Here is a 16,645-nt window from a genome sequence, read left to right on the forward strand (position 1 = left end):
TTATTATTGTTTTTTATATTTTAATATGCACTTATTATGTACGTATCGTTGCGAAGCAGTCATAATTACTTAACAGTATTACCTATTCATAAGCCTAAGGTAACATTCGAATGACTATAAAATGGTACATTATATTATATGTAAACTATATATAAATATATATATTGATAATAACCGCTTGCTATATATACATATTATGTATTATTAAGTATATTTGAAGAAAAGAAATATTATGAATAACGGTTTATTCGGTTACAAAGTGGTGTGTACGGGACGTGAAAGCGCTAGTGGTGATGGTGATGGGCTGGGAGCAGGAGGAGGAGGAAGGAAGACGTGTAGTGCTCGAATGTGGGGAGCAGCAGGGAGAGGGAAATCAGTGTGTAAAAAATTCACCGGTTTTTTTGATTTTTTTATTATTATTATTCATATCATATAATACAATATTGAATTATGTCGAGTGATTTTTGTTCAGCTAAAGAAAACTAAGAAAAAAGTGCGATTACAAAAAAGTGTTTGTAAAAAAAAAAAAAAAAAATAATAAATAATAAATTAATAAAGGTTTGGTGTTGTGCGGGGGCAGCGGGAGGGAGAGGGCGAGTAAAAAAATGCAGAGCGGCATTTCGTATAAATTTAATATTGTATACGATACATATTGAACGCGTACTATATAATTAATAATATATTATTGTTTAATGCGTAAACTGGACGAGGCGACGACGAAATAACTAATATTATATACCGTTTTGATCACATCGCGTGCGGTGTACGAAAAGGGTTGTTTTTTCGTCGTCATCGTTTTATTAATAGGACTCGCGGAACACACCGTGCTCGACGACCGCGTGCCGGCGGCGGCGGCGGCGGAAGCGGTGGCGCTGGCCGTGGCGTCATCGTCTCGTATCGGCCGTCGCGCCCGTCGTTACTGCGACCTCTTGCCGTCGCCGCCGCTAACCCCTCCCGCGCTACCGTTCTTCCTCCTCTGCTTCTGCTGCTTTTTCTTGGGCGACTGCACCATGCACGCGCATCCGCTGCGCACCTTGATGTAATCCAATTTCCAAACGTTGCTGTCGCTGGGGAACAACGACTGGAACGTCTGTTTGCCGTTGTTGTTGTTGTTGTTGTTGTTGTTGTTGTTGCCGTTGTTGTAGCCCGTGTGGTGATGGTGGTGGTGGCGGGCGTTCTCCTCGCGCACGATCGCGTACGAGTACGAGAACCGTTGCACGCACGTCGACAGACCGTGCAACTTGCGCTCCATGAACAGACACGGTTTGCCCTCCACGCCCGGCTTGCACGACACCTCGTAGAACCTCTGCTTGTCCGCGCCGTCACTGCAACACGTGCGCGTAAAATTTTTAATACAAACGTTTTCATCGTTATCAAAGGTATTATTGTGAACATCTGACGCGGGATAGAAACAACAGTATCGATACGGCGTTGTAAAACGTTTCGCGCGGTGCAATTGCATTGTTATTTCGCCGCGTCCGCGCGTCATCCGATCCCGATCGGTAACGGAAAAAAAAAAAAAAAAAAAAAAAACCTACGCTTCCAGGGACCTGATTAAAGGGTCCTCGAATGCACGTGCAGTGCTCGAGCCCGAAAACCTTTCGGCCAACGAAGAGTGTGGGTGGCGTCCGACCGAGTTCATGTACATCGCGGTGGCCCCGGGCCACCAAACCGACCGGAACGTTTACCGCGTGCGTGTTGCACACGATGCAATTGACATCGGTCGAGGATTCGAGGGCAGAGCCTGATAAATACTCATCTCTTACCCGTAATCGTGTTCGTATGCGCCGAGGCACTCGGATGATTAATACACGAATATATGCGTGCACGTCCTAATCTGTTTGAGTGGGCGGCTGTGTTGCGAGCGGGGATTTTGTTTCGCGCCGATATCCGACGAAAATAAGAATAATAATATTCATTTCCGTGTTTGAAAAATAGGTAGGCCCGACCATTACCGCTAGCCTACCCGCTGGCTAAACGCCAGGAAGTCGGTAAAAAAAACAAAAACAAAAAAAAACCGTTTTTTTATCTCGTCCATTACACCGCGTACATCTTACCCGATGACTGTGGTGGTTATAAACGTTTTCGGAAATATACATAAAAAACAATACTGAAAACGAGGTACCGTCGAAATAACGTTTTATTTTTCTCGATCTCGTACACAGTTGGGCCACTTTATTCGTATGGAAACGAAATCATCATCACCATCTCCTTTGCTCGTATCGGTATATTATTGTTCAAAGTTCTCTCTTTCCGTTCCCAGAAATGCCTCCGAGGACTTATGTTCTCCCCGTTTTACCCTTTCGGCAATATAAAGCAAATATTCACGACATTAAATCGCCGAGCACATTATCTACGCTGTTGAAAGTTTCGTCTCTACGCGTCTGACTGTTAATTATATTTCTCTGTTCCATATTTTATATTTTAATATATTCTTTTATTTCGTCCACTAGCTTTCTAATTTAAATACATTTGTTTTAAATAGGTTTTTTTTTTTTTTTATCATCTTATATAAGAGTGTACAACGAATTTAAGTTGTATATATTTGTCAAACCGTAATATGAAACTGTATAGAAAAAAAAATAAACACTTTTTATTCGGATTTTCTACGCGGGGTTATAAATTTATACAATCGTGCCAACCGTACCAAGTGAGCCTATAAAATGTATCCACAGATATACGTATGTGTGTACAATATAGTTTTATATGTTCACATAATAATATATACGCTTTCTAGACGTACCTATTCGAAACCGTAATATCTACCCGTGCGCGCGGAGATAACTAATCTCGATGCGCCGTCCTACACCAATAATCGAAGTCATAAAAAAAAAAAAAAAAACACCTTAATTACAACGCGTTTGTTATTAATCGTTTGGTTTATTGTTATGTTTATTTATGTCGTAATTATTACACAAGTCCCGCTGAAGTCGGTTATCGCGCGACTGGTGCATGAAGTACTCTGTACATGTAAACAATCGAACGAATACGTTAGTAATACGCGCAGACCTCGTGTGTCGTCACGCTGACAGATAAAAACAAAACGATCACGTACGACGTATCATAATATTACGTTTATATGTATTCATACCACCAGCGATTAAACGATTGTACGTTTATTATAATTTACTGAAACCGTAGTTGGTACCGCGTCCTTCGCATTAATCAATTTTTGTTGAACTCGGAATGTATACGGATAACGTTTGCGAGGAAAAAAACAAACAAATATATTCGACGAGTTTACGTTATTCGCGTCGACCCGATGTACACGTGCATAAGATAACGCCACTGTCGGGCCAAAACCATAATGGAACCCATAAAACCGTATAGTCATTTTGCGAAAATATTACGTTCGAAGTAGCACGGCTGCAATGATATTCGATTAGGTTTCAAAAAGACGAGCACCTCCGCGATAACGATGGGGCTACAAAACAAACCACTTCGATCATCACGATTATTATCTTAAAAATGACCATGTTTTTCCCACGCTAAAATCATTTCTCTACGCTCCGCCAGGTCTGATTTATTAGTTACAGTTTATTTTTTTATTTTTATTTTACTATAAACAAGTTTTAAATTCTGAGCGAAGTGAAAAATGTATTGGTATTATACAATGATGTGTTTTTTTTTTTTTAGTTTCATACGTTCCCATATTTTTAAGTAGAATCAGTACTCGGAAAGTATTCTTGTGTCTGCATATACAAATTGAACATAAGTGGTCTTTTTGAGAGGTGATTTTTCAAACTCCAAATTTTCGAAAACAACAGAAATCTGTGAAAAAAAAATGGACAGTTATCCAATACTTATTAAGTCTTGATATATCAAGCTCTGTGTCTACAGAATGATTGATCGGATTTAAACAAATCTAGATGAAATGAATCGCCATGTCATTGTATACTAAATACCTAACATGAGCTATACATATAAACGTTTCATAAAAGTTGAACTACAGATTTATAACTTAGAAATATACAAATCATATAAGCTATCACACATAATAGTTATAGTTTAGTTCGATTTTGAATAAAAAAAAAAAAACTATCGATCGTCACTTGGCTATAAGGGATAGGTGATTGCTATCATATTGAACTTAATAACAACTGTTCTTGATATGATTCGAATAGTTATCTTAAGACATTATTCTACTAAGAAATACAAGATGTTATGGTACATAGTATTATACGATTTTCGAATAAAACTAATTTTGGAATTTCAACTATTATTTTGAACAATTAGCTATCTGATTTCCAATCTACTGAGTCAAAAACTTTACATGTGGAACACTTGACTTGAAGTATAACGAAGAAAGAAAATGTACATCATTACATCACAGAAAAACATGAAATTTACAATGAGATCTTAATAAATTCTGCTTGAAAATTAGAAATATTTGCAAATTTTAAATTAAAATTTAGAATACATTTTCACACGTTGTAATTAGTATAAAATAAAAATTGGCCGAATTTCATTTGTATATGATTATTCGGATTATAATGGGTGATCAGAAGAATATAATAAAAATATACTAAAATGAAACGTTTGAATTTTAAAACCGGTTAAAGCATAACCGGAAACTGTAAAAGTGTCGAATGGTGTCAACGACTGATAGTAATAAAATACATTTGACTTTCGATAACTATTGAATAACTTAATGGTTAATGTTACTTCAAGAGGGGACTTTCAGAAATCTTGTACCACCGAACCATAGTCCTTATATATATATATATATATATATATATATATATAAATGTATGTACATTTATTCACGTCACTGGGCCGTAATGCGGTCTATGTCTCTTCCTCGTTACAAATATGTTAGTTAACAAGCTTACTTAGCGCTTAATATCGTGAATCGTAATAAATGAAATCCTAATCAAAGATACGTGTCACTATGTCAGTAGCTTAAGATAAATCATTGTTATTTTAGTACACTCTGCAGTGATTTAAGTTTATCGGCCGACTTTTTGAACGCTTTTTATTGTAATCATCGTATAAGAAGATTAAATCCAGAAATATTTAAGTACCATAGATTTATATTTTTTTTTTTATTTGAATATATTATTTTAATGTTGGAGATATGTTTCTGTACTTTATTAATAATATTCCTAACGGCTTTCAAGTATTTCAAGACGAATAATGGTTAAAAAATAGGCACTGATATACAAAAAAAAAGATACATCCCACCTCAGATAGGTATAGAAATTTTGACTTATTATCAAAAAAAAAAAAATTAAAAAATAGTTCTGATAGAAGTATTTCGGTACTGGTTTCTAATCCGGTTTCACTATTTTATATTGAATGATGATAAGCATAGTGAAATAGTAATAAATAATGCCGATGTTTTAATTGCATTTTATTCAAACCGAAGCATCTGTTAAGGAATAATAATTTAATTTCACGTCCTACCATAATTTTAAAAATAAATAAGTCAACATAGTTTAAATTTCACTTCTCCTTTTCTACAACGAACGATTTTAACAATAATAAATTATATCAATTATTTAAAAAAATAAAACATATATTCGAACAATTAGGTATCATATATTAAATTAATATATAAGAGTAAAGAAAATATGTATTCAATGGGTGTTGGATTAATAAATTATTTATTTGCCGATTGCTTGATAAATAATAAGATATTTGAGTATGATGGATAACACCTACATTCATAAATCGCAAGTATCCAGACACTAGATGATTAGTTTACAATTAGTCTCGGAAAATAAAAATAAAGTTATGTTAATATTTATTTATTTTTATTTAATCATATTATACATTAAAAACATAAATATGTATTAGATAGATTCGTAATAAAATAAAATATAAACAGGTACATACGTTTCGATTATAAATTATAATAATATTTTATTATTTATTGTTATTTTATTTACATACTGTACATATAATAATATATATTGTGTAATTTAAATGAATAATATTATTTAGCATTTTAAATATTTGACATTGCAGTATAATGCAGTGTGTTTGTGTACTTGTGTATAAATTAATGTACTCTGATGGGAAAATAAATAATATATTATGATAAATAACTTATAAGTTAATATTTACGTACGTAGAAAACACTTTTTTAATAAAACAAGAAAGATAGTCCGCATATTTAAATAAATCTATACACGTCAAGCTTTAAACACGCGTATTTCATATATTCTAACTTTAAAGAAATATCTATCAACATAGTGAAGTAACTGATACGAAGTATAATACTGGTTATATCGTTAATAGTAAGGAATTTAAATGTCAATTGAATTTTTGAATCCAAATGCTTTATTAATTAATCGATTTACATAGATTTCTGTTATCAAAACTAAAATTATTTTTTTGATGCGTTCCTATATTTTTTTTTTTTTTATATACTTATATTACAAATTTATATGATTGGCTTTGAAGTAAAAATCGTACTTGGAAAATAATCAAACTTTTTCTATTGAATAGATTAGGTCAAGTATACATATATATGTACATTTTAAAATATGACTCATATATTATATTCATAACTGTGCAGGTGGTGATGAATAGGTACTCTGACATGCATAATTGTGCAGGTGGTGATCAATAAGTATCCTGATATGCATGAACCACACTGTTCCTCCGACCTGTAAAACGATCAATAGAAATGAATGTTTACTTCATATTTCTCCTAGACCATTCAGAATTCATTTCACTAAATTAGATCAATTAATATATATTCATATTATTATTATAAAAAGACAATTTGAAGTTTACATAATTAGGTACAGTGGGTACTAATTATAAATACGGACTTTGTTGTTACAATTGGTTGCGTACGTAAATATTTCCGTTACACTACAGTTAATAACCGTCGAGTTTTAAATAGTTAAAAATAAAACGTTCGACAAAAAAATAACAAAGTATACGGATGTGTATGGCAGACATTGATCGTTTCAACAAGTCGCTAAACTTTAAAAAGAACGCAAATTGCTTGTTCAATACGTTGCTTTCGTTTGTCGCCGACAAAAAAACTCGCATTTATGTATACTGTATACACTAAGTGTCACCAATAAACACTTTCCATATGCCACTTTGAGAATCGAGAAATTCTCGATCAAAATTCAAATTTCATATTTATAACATAATCATATATCATAATATTGTAATAAACCCGATCGACATAGCTCTATTAAAAAAATAATGTATATATGCCATATATACACGATCAAATACATTTATAAAACATAAATTATACCAAAACTGATCAAATTTAATAAATATACCGTGAAACAATACAAAAATAAAAATCAACTCGGTAGTTACTCGATAATCCGAATCTCGATAATTCAAAAAACTCTACAAATTGAACTAAATTCTTAGTCCTCTGAGAAAACCTCTAAAATTAGAAGAAAATATACGTATTCCGGTCCCCTCGATAATTCAAAATCTCTGTTAGTGAGACACACTCTACAATTCAAATTTTAAACGCAATTATATGTTCATATCTATAGAATCATATACAATCTATTTGATGTATTCGTTATGAAACTAATAATGACGACAGTTAAATAATATCATAGTTTATCGTACCTTATCTATCTAATCTAGACTTTAATCGTATAATTTTATCAATAAGTAAAATCTTTTACGTTAGAATAGCGTCAATTTTTTGAACAACCTGAAATGGACAAAGGAAGATGCGATACCATTTTCAATACTATTAGTAAGTTAAACAACGCTATGGACCAGTTTGTGGCCAAGAATTTATTAAAAAAAACTGATTTTTTTTAATATGGAACATATAATAATATAATTGATAAATTGATAAATAACAAAATAAACGTAATATTAATACATGTATACAATTTTTTACCTCTCTTTAATTCAAATTAATTTTTTTCTTTCGAATATTTGAACACTCGGTAAATTGAAAACTTCTATAAATCGAATTTTTAGCTCGTTCTCCTGAATTTCGATTAATCGAGTAACTACTGTATAAATATTTTTCATAATATCAACCATCGGCTTTTCCCCTTCCTTGTAACGTCTGCGGGTTGGTTAGAATCCATTCAGTTTGGTGACCCCTACTGTATTATCGTATTATATATAGTATACGCCCAACGTGGTAACAAATTTTTTTTTGCAGATTCTACATACACTACTTGTGCATAAAGCAAAGAAAGTAAATTGAAACTGTTACGACTTTCGACGATGTCTTGAGTGTAATTTTTTTTTTTTTTATTTTAACGTATCCTACCTATTTCAAGGAGTCGCTCGAATCACCACGGAACCGTAATAGTATACAACCAAGGTATCTTACAATGTACAATATGAAGAATCTGGGAAACTCGTCACGGCGGTCACGTGGAACGCGCGCGTACAATCTCGCACAGCGTGATCCTGCGCGGTGGCCACGAACACTGAATATAATTATAATAATATTGCCATACGCGATTTCGATAACATATTACGTATGCATAAAAACACTGTGCAAGTACCCGTGTACACGCATGTCGTCTGAGAAGACGCGTACAATTATAATACATGTCTCGGCACCGGTACAAATCTCTCGACAGCACGTGTGAGCGGATATCTCGTACAGTGCGCGTAGAGTTATGATGCCGACGGCGTTTATCCGAACAAGCTTTTCCGTGTTTAACGCGAACGCGTGAAATATATATATATATAAATGCATAAATACATGTCCTTTGCGCAGGACACCTACAGAAATATAAGTTCATGTATACACGTAAACACTGACAACGCGAGGACACGTGCAAGACAACATATTGATAAACACACACACACACACACCGTGGTAACCATAACCGTGATATTCATATAAACTACACGTTACACGTATGGTTAAACGTGGACGCGAACCCGTTGCGCGCGACGCATGATACAATATTTAACACGTTTCCACTTCGGGCACGTTGTTGAATGGTCTCGGTGTAATTTTGGTGGTGTTACCGATTGAAAATAACGATAACGACACGGGCAGCTGATCACTTCACGCACCACACACGACTGGAATGAACCGGAACGGGATCATCGTTGGAGCCCCCCCTACCCACAACGATAATCTACGATGATTGTCTTCCATTCACGTTAAAACCGAAGTATTTAAATAGTTCACCAGGTTTTTTTTTTTTTTTTTAATTCCGTCGGTTTTTTATTTTTTCGGTCGTAATCAAATCGTATTGGGTATTAAATGTACGTAAAGTTCATCGCGTCCGCGAGTATCGATTTACATTGTAAATAAATTACGTGCGCAATACGTTAGTACCGTTTAATATGTGTGTATAGCCAAGACGTAGCTTGAAACTAATTTCCATTTTTCGATAGTATTGAACTCGATGTAGCAGAGAGGAATTCAAAAATAGTGTTTAATACGTCGTACATGTTATTTCTTGACTTTGAGGTATTCATTTTATACTTACCATAAAACAAATTGATGATGCATGCAGAGCAGATGCACGAAAGAAAATATGCGCTCGCGTAATGTTGCGTACACCTATGCACTCAGACATTAAATTCGACTAATGACAAATGATACATGCTACGTGCTATAGGTGTAGTGCATTATATGTATATAGTAATGTATTACGTACTGCAAAATACAAAAGGTCATCTTGGCACACACTTGATTTCGAGCTCGAGTTTTCTGTGCCTACGCGTACACCTGCAGTGGCGTATATACAGGATTTCAATATTTCATCACGACGGAATGTTTACAACATTTCACTAAGTCAATCACAAATCAAAACAAGCGCATAATAAATCCTGGGTGTACTATTATTTTCAACAAAATCTACTTCTGTACGAACGGTTATGGCTTATACTCTGCAGGGGAATTTCAAATGCAACGTACCTATAACATTCATTTTCACCGCCAATGAAGTGTATTTGGATAAGTGTACTATATTTTTTATAATTTTCTATCTAGTTGGTGATTTAAGATTTCAATGTTTCTAATTTTCAAACAATATTTTTATTTATCAATAGTAATTTGAAACATAATATTTTTTTTTTTGAAGATGCCGGTGCATAAAAGTTGACAATTGAATCAGTAGGTATTTACAAGATGTTTTTGCACTACTTCACTAGTAGAAACTTTGAACAAGAGATAGTAAAATATTAACTACTGGTTCCTTATTCAAATTTTATCTATGAATATTTTCAAAAAAGATCCGTCTCAAAAAATCAAAATGTTAATTATCACATTGACCAAGAAAATTTGACTTAAATTATAATATTATTAAACTTTTTGACATTAAAAATTATCTTTTATTATCTTAAGTTTACATAAATATGTATTAATTCTATCGTGAGAAAAATTGTTATTGTTATTTTTTTTAGTTTTCTACAGAAATGCGTTTGTATCGAGTTTATATTTTTTATGTAAATTATATTTATAATTAAATAACTATCATTAATTTTTTTGCATTTAACTCAATAAAAACATACAATAATTTATGTGATTAAAAAAGCTTTACGACGTGTAGTTACCTGTAAAGCTCAACGTACAGCCCGTCGGGGTTACTTCCACCATTTGGTTCAATCATTTCTATTTGTGATGGACAACAGTCTTCTTGACCACCTACCGAGACTAGATATTCGTGGCTCTTACGACTAGACAACCAACGGTGATCAGCTACTTCTTCTTCTAGTGACATTTCTTCTACGCTTAACCTGAACAGTTATATGGTTTTATTATTAAAAAAGAGCCATTAGAAGGGTCATCAGAGTCGTGTTACAATATTTTTGTTTTATGTATGTTATTTATGAATGAAACAGTTGGATATCATAGTGGTCATGCTTGCATATGCTGATTGAAGATTTCTAAAAAATCACGATCGATCGACTAAGAAGAAACCATTGATAATTTATATTGCAGAAAATTTTTTGAATGACTTTATGCAAATATACAACACACGACGTATTTTAAAAACGTTTTACTGTCACGTAAAAATCTTTAAGAATCCCAGTCAGTTTTTCAAATTGCTATTTATGTCACAAAATTATCCGAGTGAGGGGGCCAATTTCAACCATCTTAAATTATCACCATATCACGTGGATTAAACCTATTAAAATCTTTTAAAAAGAAAAAAACGAATGATACGAAACTAGTCTACTAGTATTAGTAAGAGTATGACATCCATACTGGTTATGCAGAACAGCTTCGTTAAACGTGGATAAATTTAAACACTGCTATTATAATATTAACTAGTCATTTACGCGGCATCTTTCTATAAATTTACTCCAAGATGCATGTGTTGGCAGTCTAACAAAGTATAATATATACTCGACAAAAAGAAAAGGAATATAAAATGAAAATACATAATATAATTAACGATGGTTCCTTTTTGAGATAGATAAACTGTCTTACCAGTCTTGAGGATTTTTATTCAGACTTTTGTTGTTGCTCTGCCGATGCGTTTCGTTCAGCCAATCTTTAGAGGATTTATAATCTGTAGCCGAATTTGCAAGCAATACGCCAATTAATGTGATAAGCACCTGTAAACATATTAAAGTTATTAAATTTCAGTACAATATGCTTTTATATTCTTACGCTTATATTTAAATCTGGTGATTTCAACCGTATGTCCATATATTACAATAGCTGTAACATATTGTCTAAACAGGTATTTATATTTTCCTTGTAATTACCACGTTTTATAATACATATTTATAAGATAGTGTAAAAGGACGCCCCAAAAAAAATTCAAAAAGCCGCCGCTGCTCATAAAGGTTATATAAGTACGAAATACCAGTGAATAATCTAAATAACTGATGAAATGATTATAGTTCGGAACCCACGACGCTACTGAAGAGGATCACAAAATGTGATATACGCCCCCAGTTTATATATATAGTTTTATAGTAAATTATTGATATAATCAGGGTTGAATCTCTCCCGACTCACATGATCTTCATTATAATTGTGGAATGTTAAAATCCCCGGAAAATAAAGGTTTTTTCATTTTTATTGTCTTTTGACTGGAGTATATGTTTATGTATTTTGACAAGAAAACATTTATCCTATTTAATTTTATACTTCTTATTTCATAAATATATATACACATCATTCTACACATCACAAATAACTTAAATAAAATCAATTATTTTTAAACTCGTAGCGTTGAGTATAATCAAAAAATACTATGAAATTTTCTATTTTTATCACGTTCATTTTTTTTTAATTTTGTTCTAACTAATTTTTGTACGAGTATATACTTCATATTGAAATTTCTGAAGAACAGTTTTAAGTTATAAAATATGTTCAGATATATAAACAAAATTATACAGTTATTGATTCATATTGATTGTTAAAAACTAAAATTCTAAATCTAAGTGTAATTTTTGAGTGAAAAAGAGAGTAACCTTAACTTTATTATTTTCAAGTACATTGTTTTTATACATTACATTATTATTATTATGTATTCAAATAATCAAAATAATGAACTCTCAATCGGAAAAAAATCTAGGATAATTAGTTTAATAATAAATTAATTCACTAAATTTATAAAACTTTTATAGACACTAGTTTATAATAATAGTTATAACTTGAAACTACAAACAATAAAAATCATTTTAGATGTAATTGAAGAAGTTAAATTATATAGCATCCAAAAGTTAAATTATACCAACGAAAAAAAAGACAATAGAGATACGATGTAAAAACTGGACATACTAAATTACACAATTCAAAAATACAGTGTTCAGTAATGTTTCTATTATAAAAAAAAAAAAAGACAATAATTTCTTTACATACCCGATTAAATAGTTATTTAAATAGTCTGATAACCCAAACAGTAATAATGGGGTGGATTTTTATTGGACTTTTGATATCCAATCAGTTTAAATTGTCGATGACTGGTAAATTACCAAACTGCACTTTGCACGATTGGATGAACTTTTGCGGGAATAAACCGAAAAGTATATGAGAATAAAGACAATTTCGAAAAACCTTAAATTATTCTTATCCTTATATATTTATATACATATAAAAGAGCAGGCCTTTTTTATGTTCCAATTTTGTTTCGTGACGACACTATTTAACATTTTTTCACAGAGTTGTCTCCTTCCTGAGTGTTACCACGTCCCCCGTTTATTTTTTGTTTTTAAAAGATAAGAGATGGGGGATTGGAAAATTTTTAAATAATGTCGTCACAAAATTAGGATATAAAAAAGGCCTGTTATTATATATATATAAGGATAAGGATTATAGAAATATTTTTAATAATACTATTTAGCACTTGATTAAATTTAGTAAAATACATTTATTTCTTCTTTAAAATGTAAAAATATGTATTGATTTAAGCACTTTAATTAGAGAAAGCAAAAACTATATACGGGCGAAGCCGGGTAATTCAACTAGTAAGGTATAATACAGTTTTTCAATCGATGAATAATATTATTAGGAGACGAACAAAAACAGCAAAAATCGATTCAGATTTTTAATACTGTAATATTCAAAACTTATTTAATAGCTCAGTTGTAAATCACTTAAATACTTTGGAAGATATATGGTGGTTTAATGACTCATGGCTCTTAATACCAATATATTTACAAATTAACTATAAATATATTAATATAACTATAGTATATAGTATATATATGGTATGATAAAAAAAACGTGATATCATAATATTGAAAAAATTATGGTAGAAAAGAGAACATATCACCTATCACCTAACATATCCCTTCATTCCTTTCCCCATTCGACATATTTACTATATTATTTTAATGTGATTGATATTGGTATTTATATTTTTTAGCACGATTCAATATAAGTGCAACCATCCAATATCAAGTAATTATTTTTACAACTTAAATATTAAATAAGTACCAGTATGAAAAAATCTAACTAATAGATCACTATTTATTGAATCAAAATTTTTTAATTTTAGATTAGGTGTTTTTTCAAATGTTTCAAATATCGGTTTTACTCAACACCTTTTACAGTACATAATAAAGGTTACATCCTAAAAATTACAAAATATATATTCAAATCGTTTCAACCAGTTAAAAGAAACAAGTTTCGATCCCTGAATTTATTTTATAAGTCTATTGTATCACTATTTTTACTTTCGACGTATTATGTAAATTAATTCATAAGAGCAAGTCGCTTGAAATCCTTTAAATTATTATTCAGCGAATGTCACAAGGTCCGGAAAATTAAACCTATAACACAAAAAAATAAAAAGCTATTTACCCATGAATTAGAATTAAGTTCATATATTATTTGATTAATAATGTTTTATCGGATAATAATATATTTTATCTCTTTTAAGCAATATAATTTTATATTCATGACTTTTTAACTACATTTTTAATTTCTTCTCACACCTTTACTTTATAAATAAATCGATATTTTTTTAACAGAATTAAATATTCACAATAATATTATATCTAATAAATCCTAATCAATAATAATAAAAATGAAAAATAAAAAATGAGATATCATATAATACAGATAATTTATTGATAATAAATTCACTATATATCTATAGAAATGTGCAGAAAAAAATGTAAATGATCTGACTTTATATGTGATATGAAAACCAGGTAATAAAATTGGCTTTGTTGATATCTTTACATACTATTTTTCCGAAAAAAAGAAACTATTATTTAATTGATTGATTAAATTAATTAATTAAATATTATTATTGCTATAGACATAATAGTATTTTTAATTCGTTTACTAATATTTGCGAAAATCCCTATAAAAAATAAAATTAATATTCCGTTGAAAAATTTACTTGAACCGTTTTTGCAGTCATCAATTCATCAAATGATGACGTTTTTTCTCATAAGTAATCCAAGTCCAGGTAAAATATCACATGTCTATTAATGTTGGCGACTATTTAATAATATCTCAGGCACGTCATGAGAAAAATCGCAAACACGGATTATGTCTATTACGTCTGCAACGCTAACGTATATCTAAATAACGTAATCTCTAAATCCCTATTTCAAAACACCCTACTAAGTTGTCATCGTTATTGTGATATATTATGTTGCACATGGACGGCAGTGTATACATTTCATACTTTGCCGTATTGTCAACTAAAATTACGTGAATAATGGTAAAAAAAATATATTAAATATATTAAATAAAAATGATTATTTTGAATTGAGGCGAACGCGACTAATAAATTTGATTATACAACAGAAAAAAAAAGTAAAGAAGACAGAATAAACGAATATGGAAAATAGTATGAAATTTTGCGCTTATTCTAAGTTACGACAGGATTTTAATAAATAAATCTCTATAATCTCTCTCCACGGGATCCTATTCATCGCCACCGCCAATGCCGGCTGCCGCCGTAAATTCGAAAAGTATAAAATGTTCGGTTTAATAAACCAAGAGCACAGTAGCGTAAACTATTATATATCAATAGATCATTTGAATTTAAAAAAAAATTTAAATAAGTAGGTCTTGTTGTCTAGAACAATAATACTCTTACTACAATACTACAATAATAGTATAATATACTCGTATACCTATAATATAATAAAAATTATAATACTATAATAATACTATACATATGATTAGAGCAGTTATTATTAATATGATCATTTTACATTTTGCGTCTTTATTAAATGTATGTTTATAGTTAAATTCACTAGTCATAAAGTCGTACTTTTCGAACAATTATATCAATAACTATTATATTGACTTAAGTGTCACACTTATACGGTTATAAAACCATAGAAATTTAATAAAATAATTGAAATTTTCATCGCATCATTTGCGATAGTAAAAATCATTCTAAACACATATACCGTTAAAAACACATACTAAAAGTATTAATAATGTAATATGCAAGTTAGGTTAATGAATAGCTAAATTTTAGATTTAGAATATAATATCTTGAGAGGATCTTCAATATACATATTTTGTAAACATTATTACAGATATAAAAAGCATATAATTATGAATTCCCATTTATGTGTAATAAATAATGACTTATTTTTTTTAAAACTAAGCCGAATTTTTTTAAAAATAAAAAAAAACAATAAAATCAAACAAAATAATTCATAAATTTTGCTGTAATGTAAGCACAAAGGCAAATTAAAAAAAAAAATTCATAAATTTGAATTAAATTTATGATATAAAGAAAATAAACATAGATAATATTGAAATTTAAAATTTGTTATTAAATGTATTGTTAATTTACTTTTACTTTTACTATATAAAATATAACTAGCTCATTTAAAACAATTTCACAATTTTTATTTTGAATACAGCGTCTTTTAAAATACATTATTATAATTATAACATAAAATATTATAATATTTGATTACTTAAACTACCATATATATTCAGTATATACCATATATGTATTCAGTATGATTACTTGATTAAATGAAAAAACAGTTTGTCTACATCAAGTTATTAATTTTTAGTTTTCTAAAATTTAAATAAATATATCGTTAAGTTCAGTTGTAAATTACATGTGTACACATCAATAACATCGAAATATCTATACAAAAATTGAATGATTTTAGTTGCGCCGATATTTTTTATTACAAACATGATTTATGAGGAATTCGAATTTCGAATAACGATAATAAACGATAAAAAGGTTTATCAAAAAGTTTCGACTTTGAAATGTTCATTCACAATAGTTTACTCCATTGTACCAGTGTATATCCAATATTA

The 16,645-nt window shown here is 30.4% G+C and overlaps 1 protein-coding gene across 1 annotated transcript in view; it reads right to left on the reverse strand.

Annotated features, from left to right (window-relative positions):
• Positions 1–16,645, reverse strand: part of LOC112689647 (rho GTPase-activating protein gacU-like) — a 58,859-nt gene continuing 42,214 nt past the window's right edge. Inside the window, exons 4-6 of the mRNA XM_025563452.1 lie at positions 11,363–11,490; positions 10,483–10,665; positions 1–1,325 (exon numbers count right to left, since the gene is read on the reverse strand). Of these exons, the coding sequence (XP_025419237.1) occupies positions 917–1,325; positions 10,483–10,665; positions 11,363–11,490 (720 nt within the window). The 3' untranslated portion in view covers positions 1–916. The remainder of the gene's footprint in view (positions 1,326–10,482; positions 10,666–11,362; positions 11,491–16,645) is intronic.

This window comes from Sipha flava, unplaced genomic scaffold (genome assembly GCF_003268045.1).
Source record: "Sipha flava isolate LNK unplaced genomic scaffold, YSA_version1 45_pilon_pilon, whole genome shotgun sequence".
Classification (NCBI taxonomy): Eukaryota; Metazoa; Arthropoda; class Insecta; order Hemiptera; family Aphididae; genus Sipha; species Sipha flava.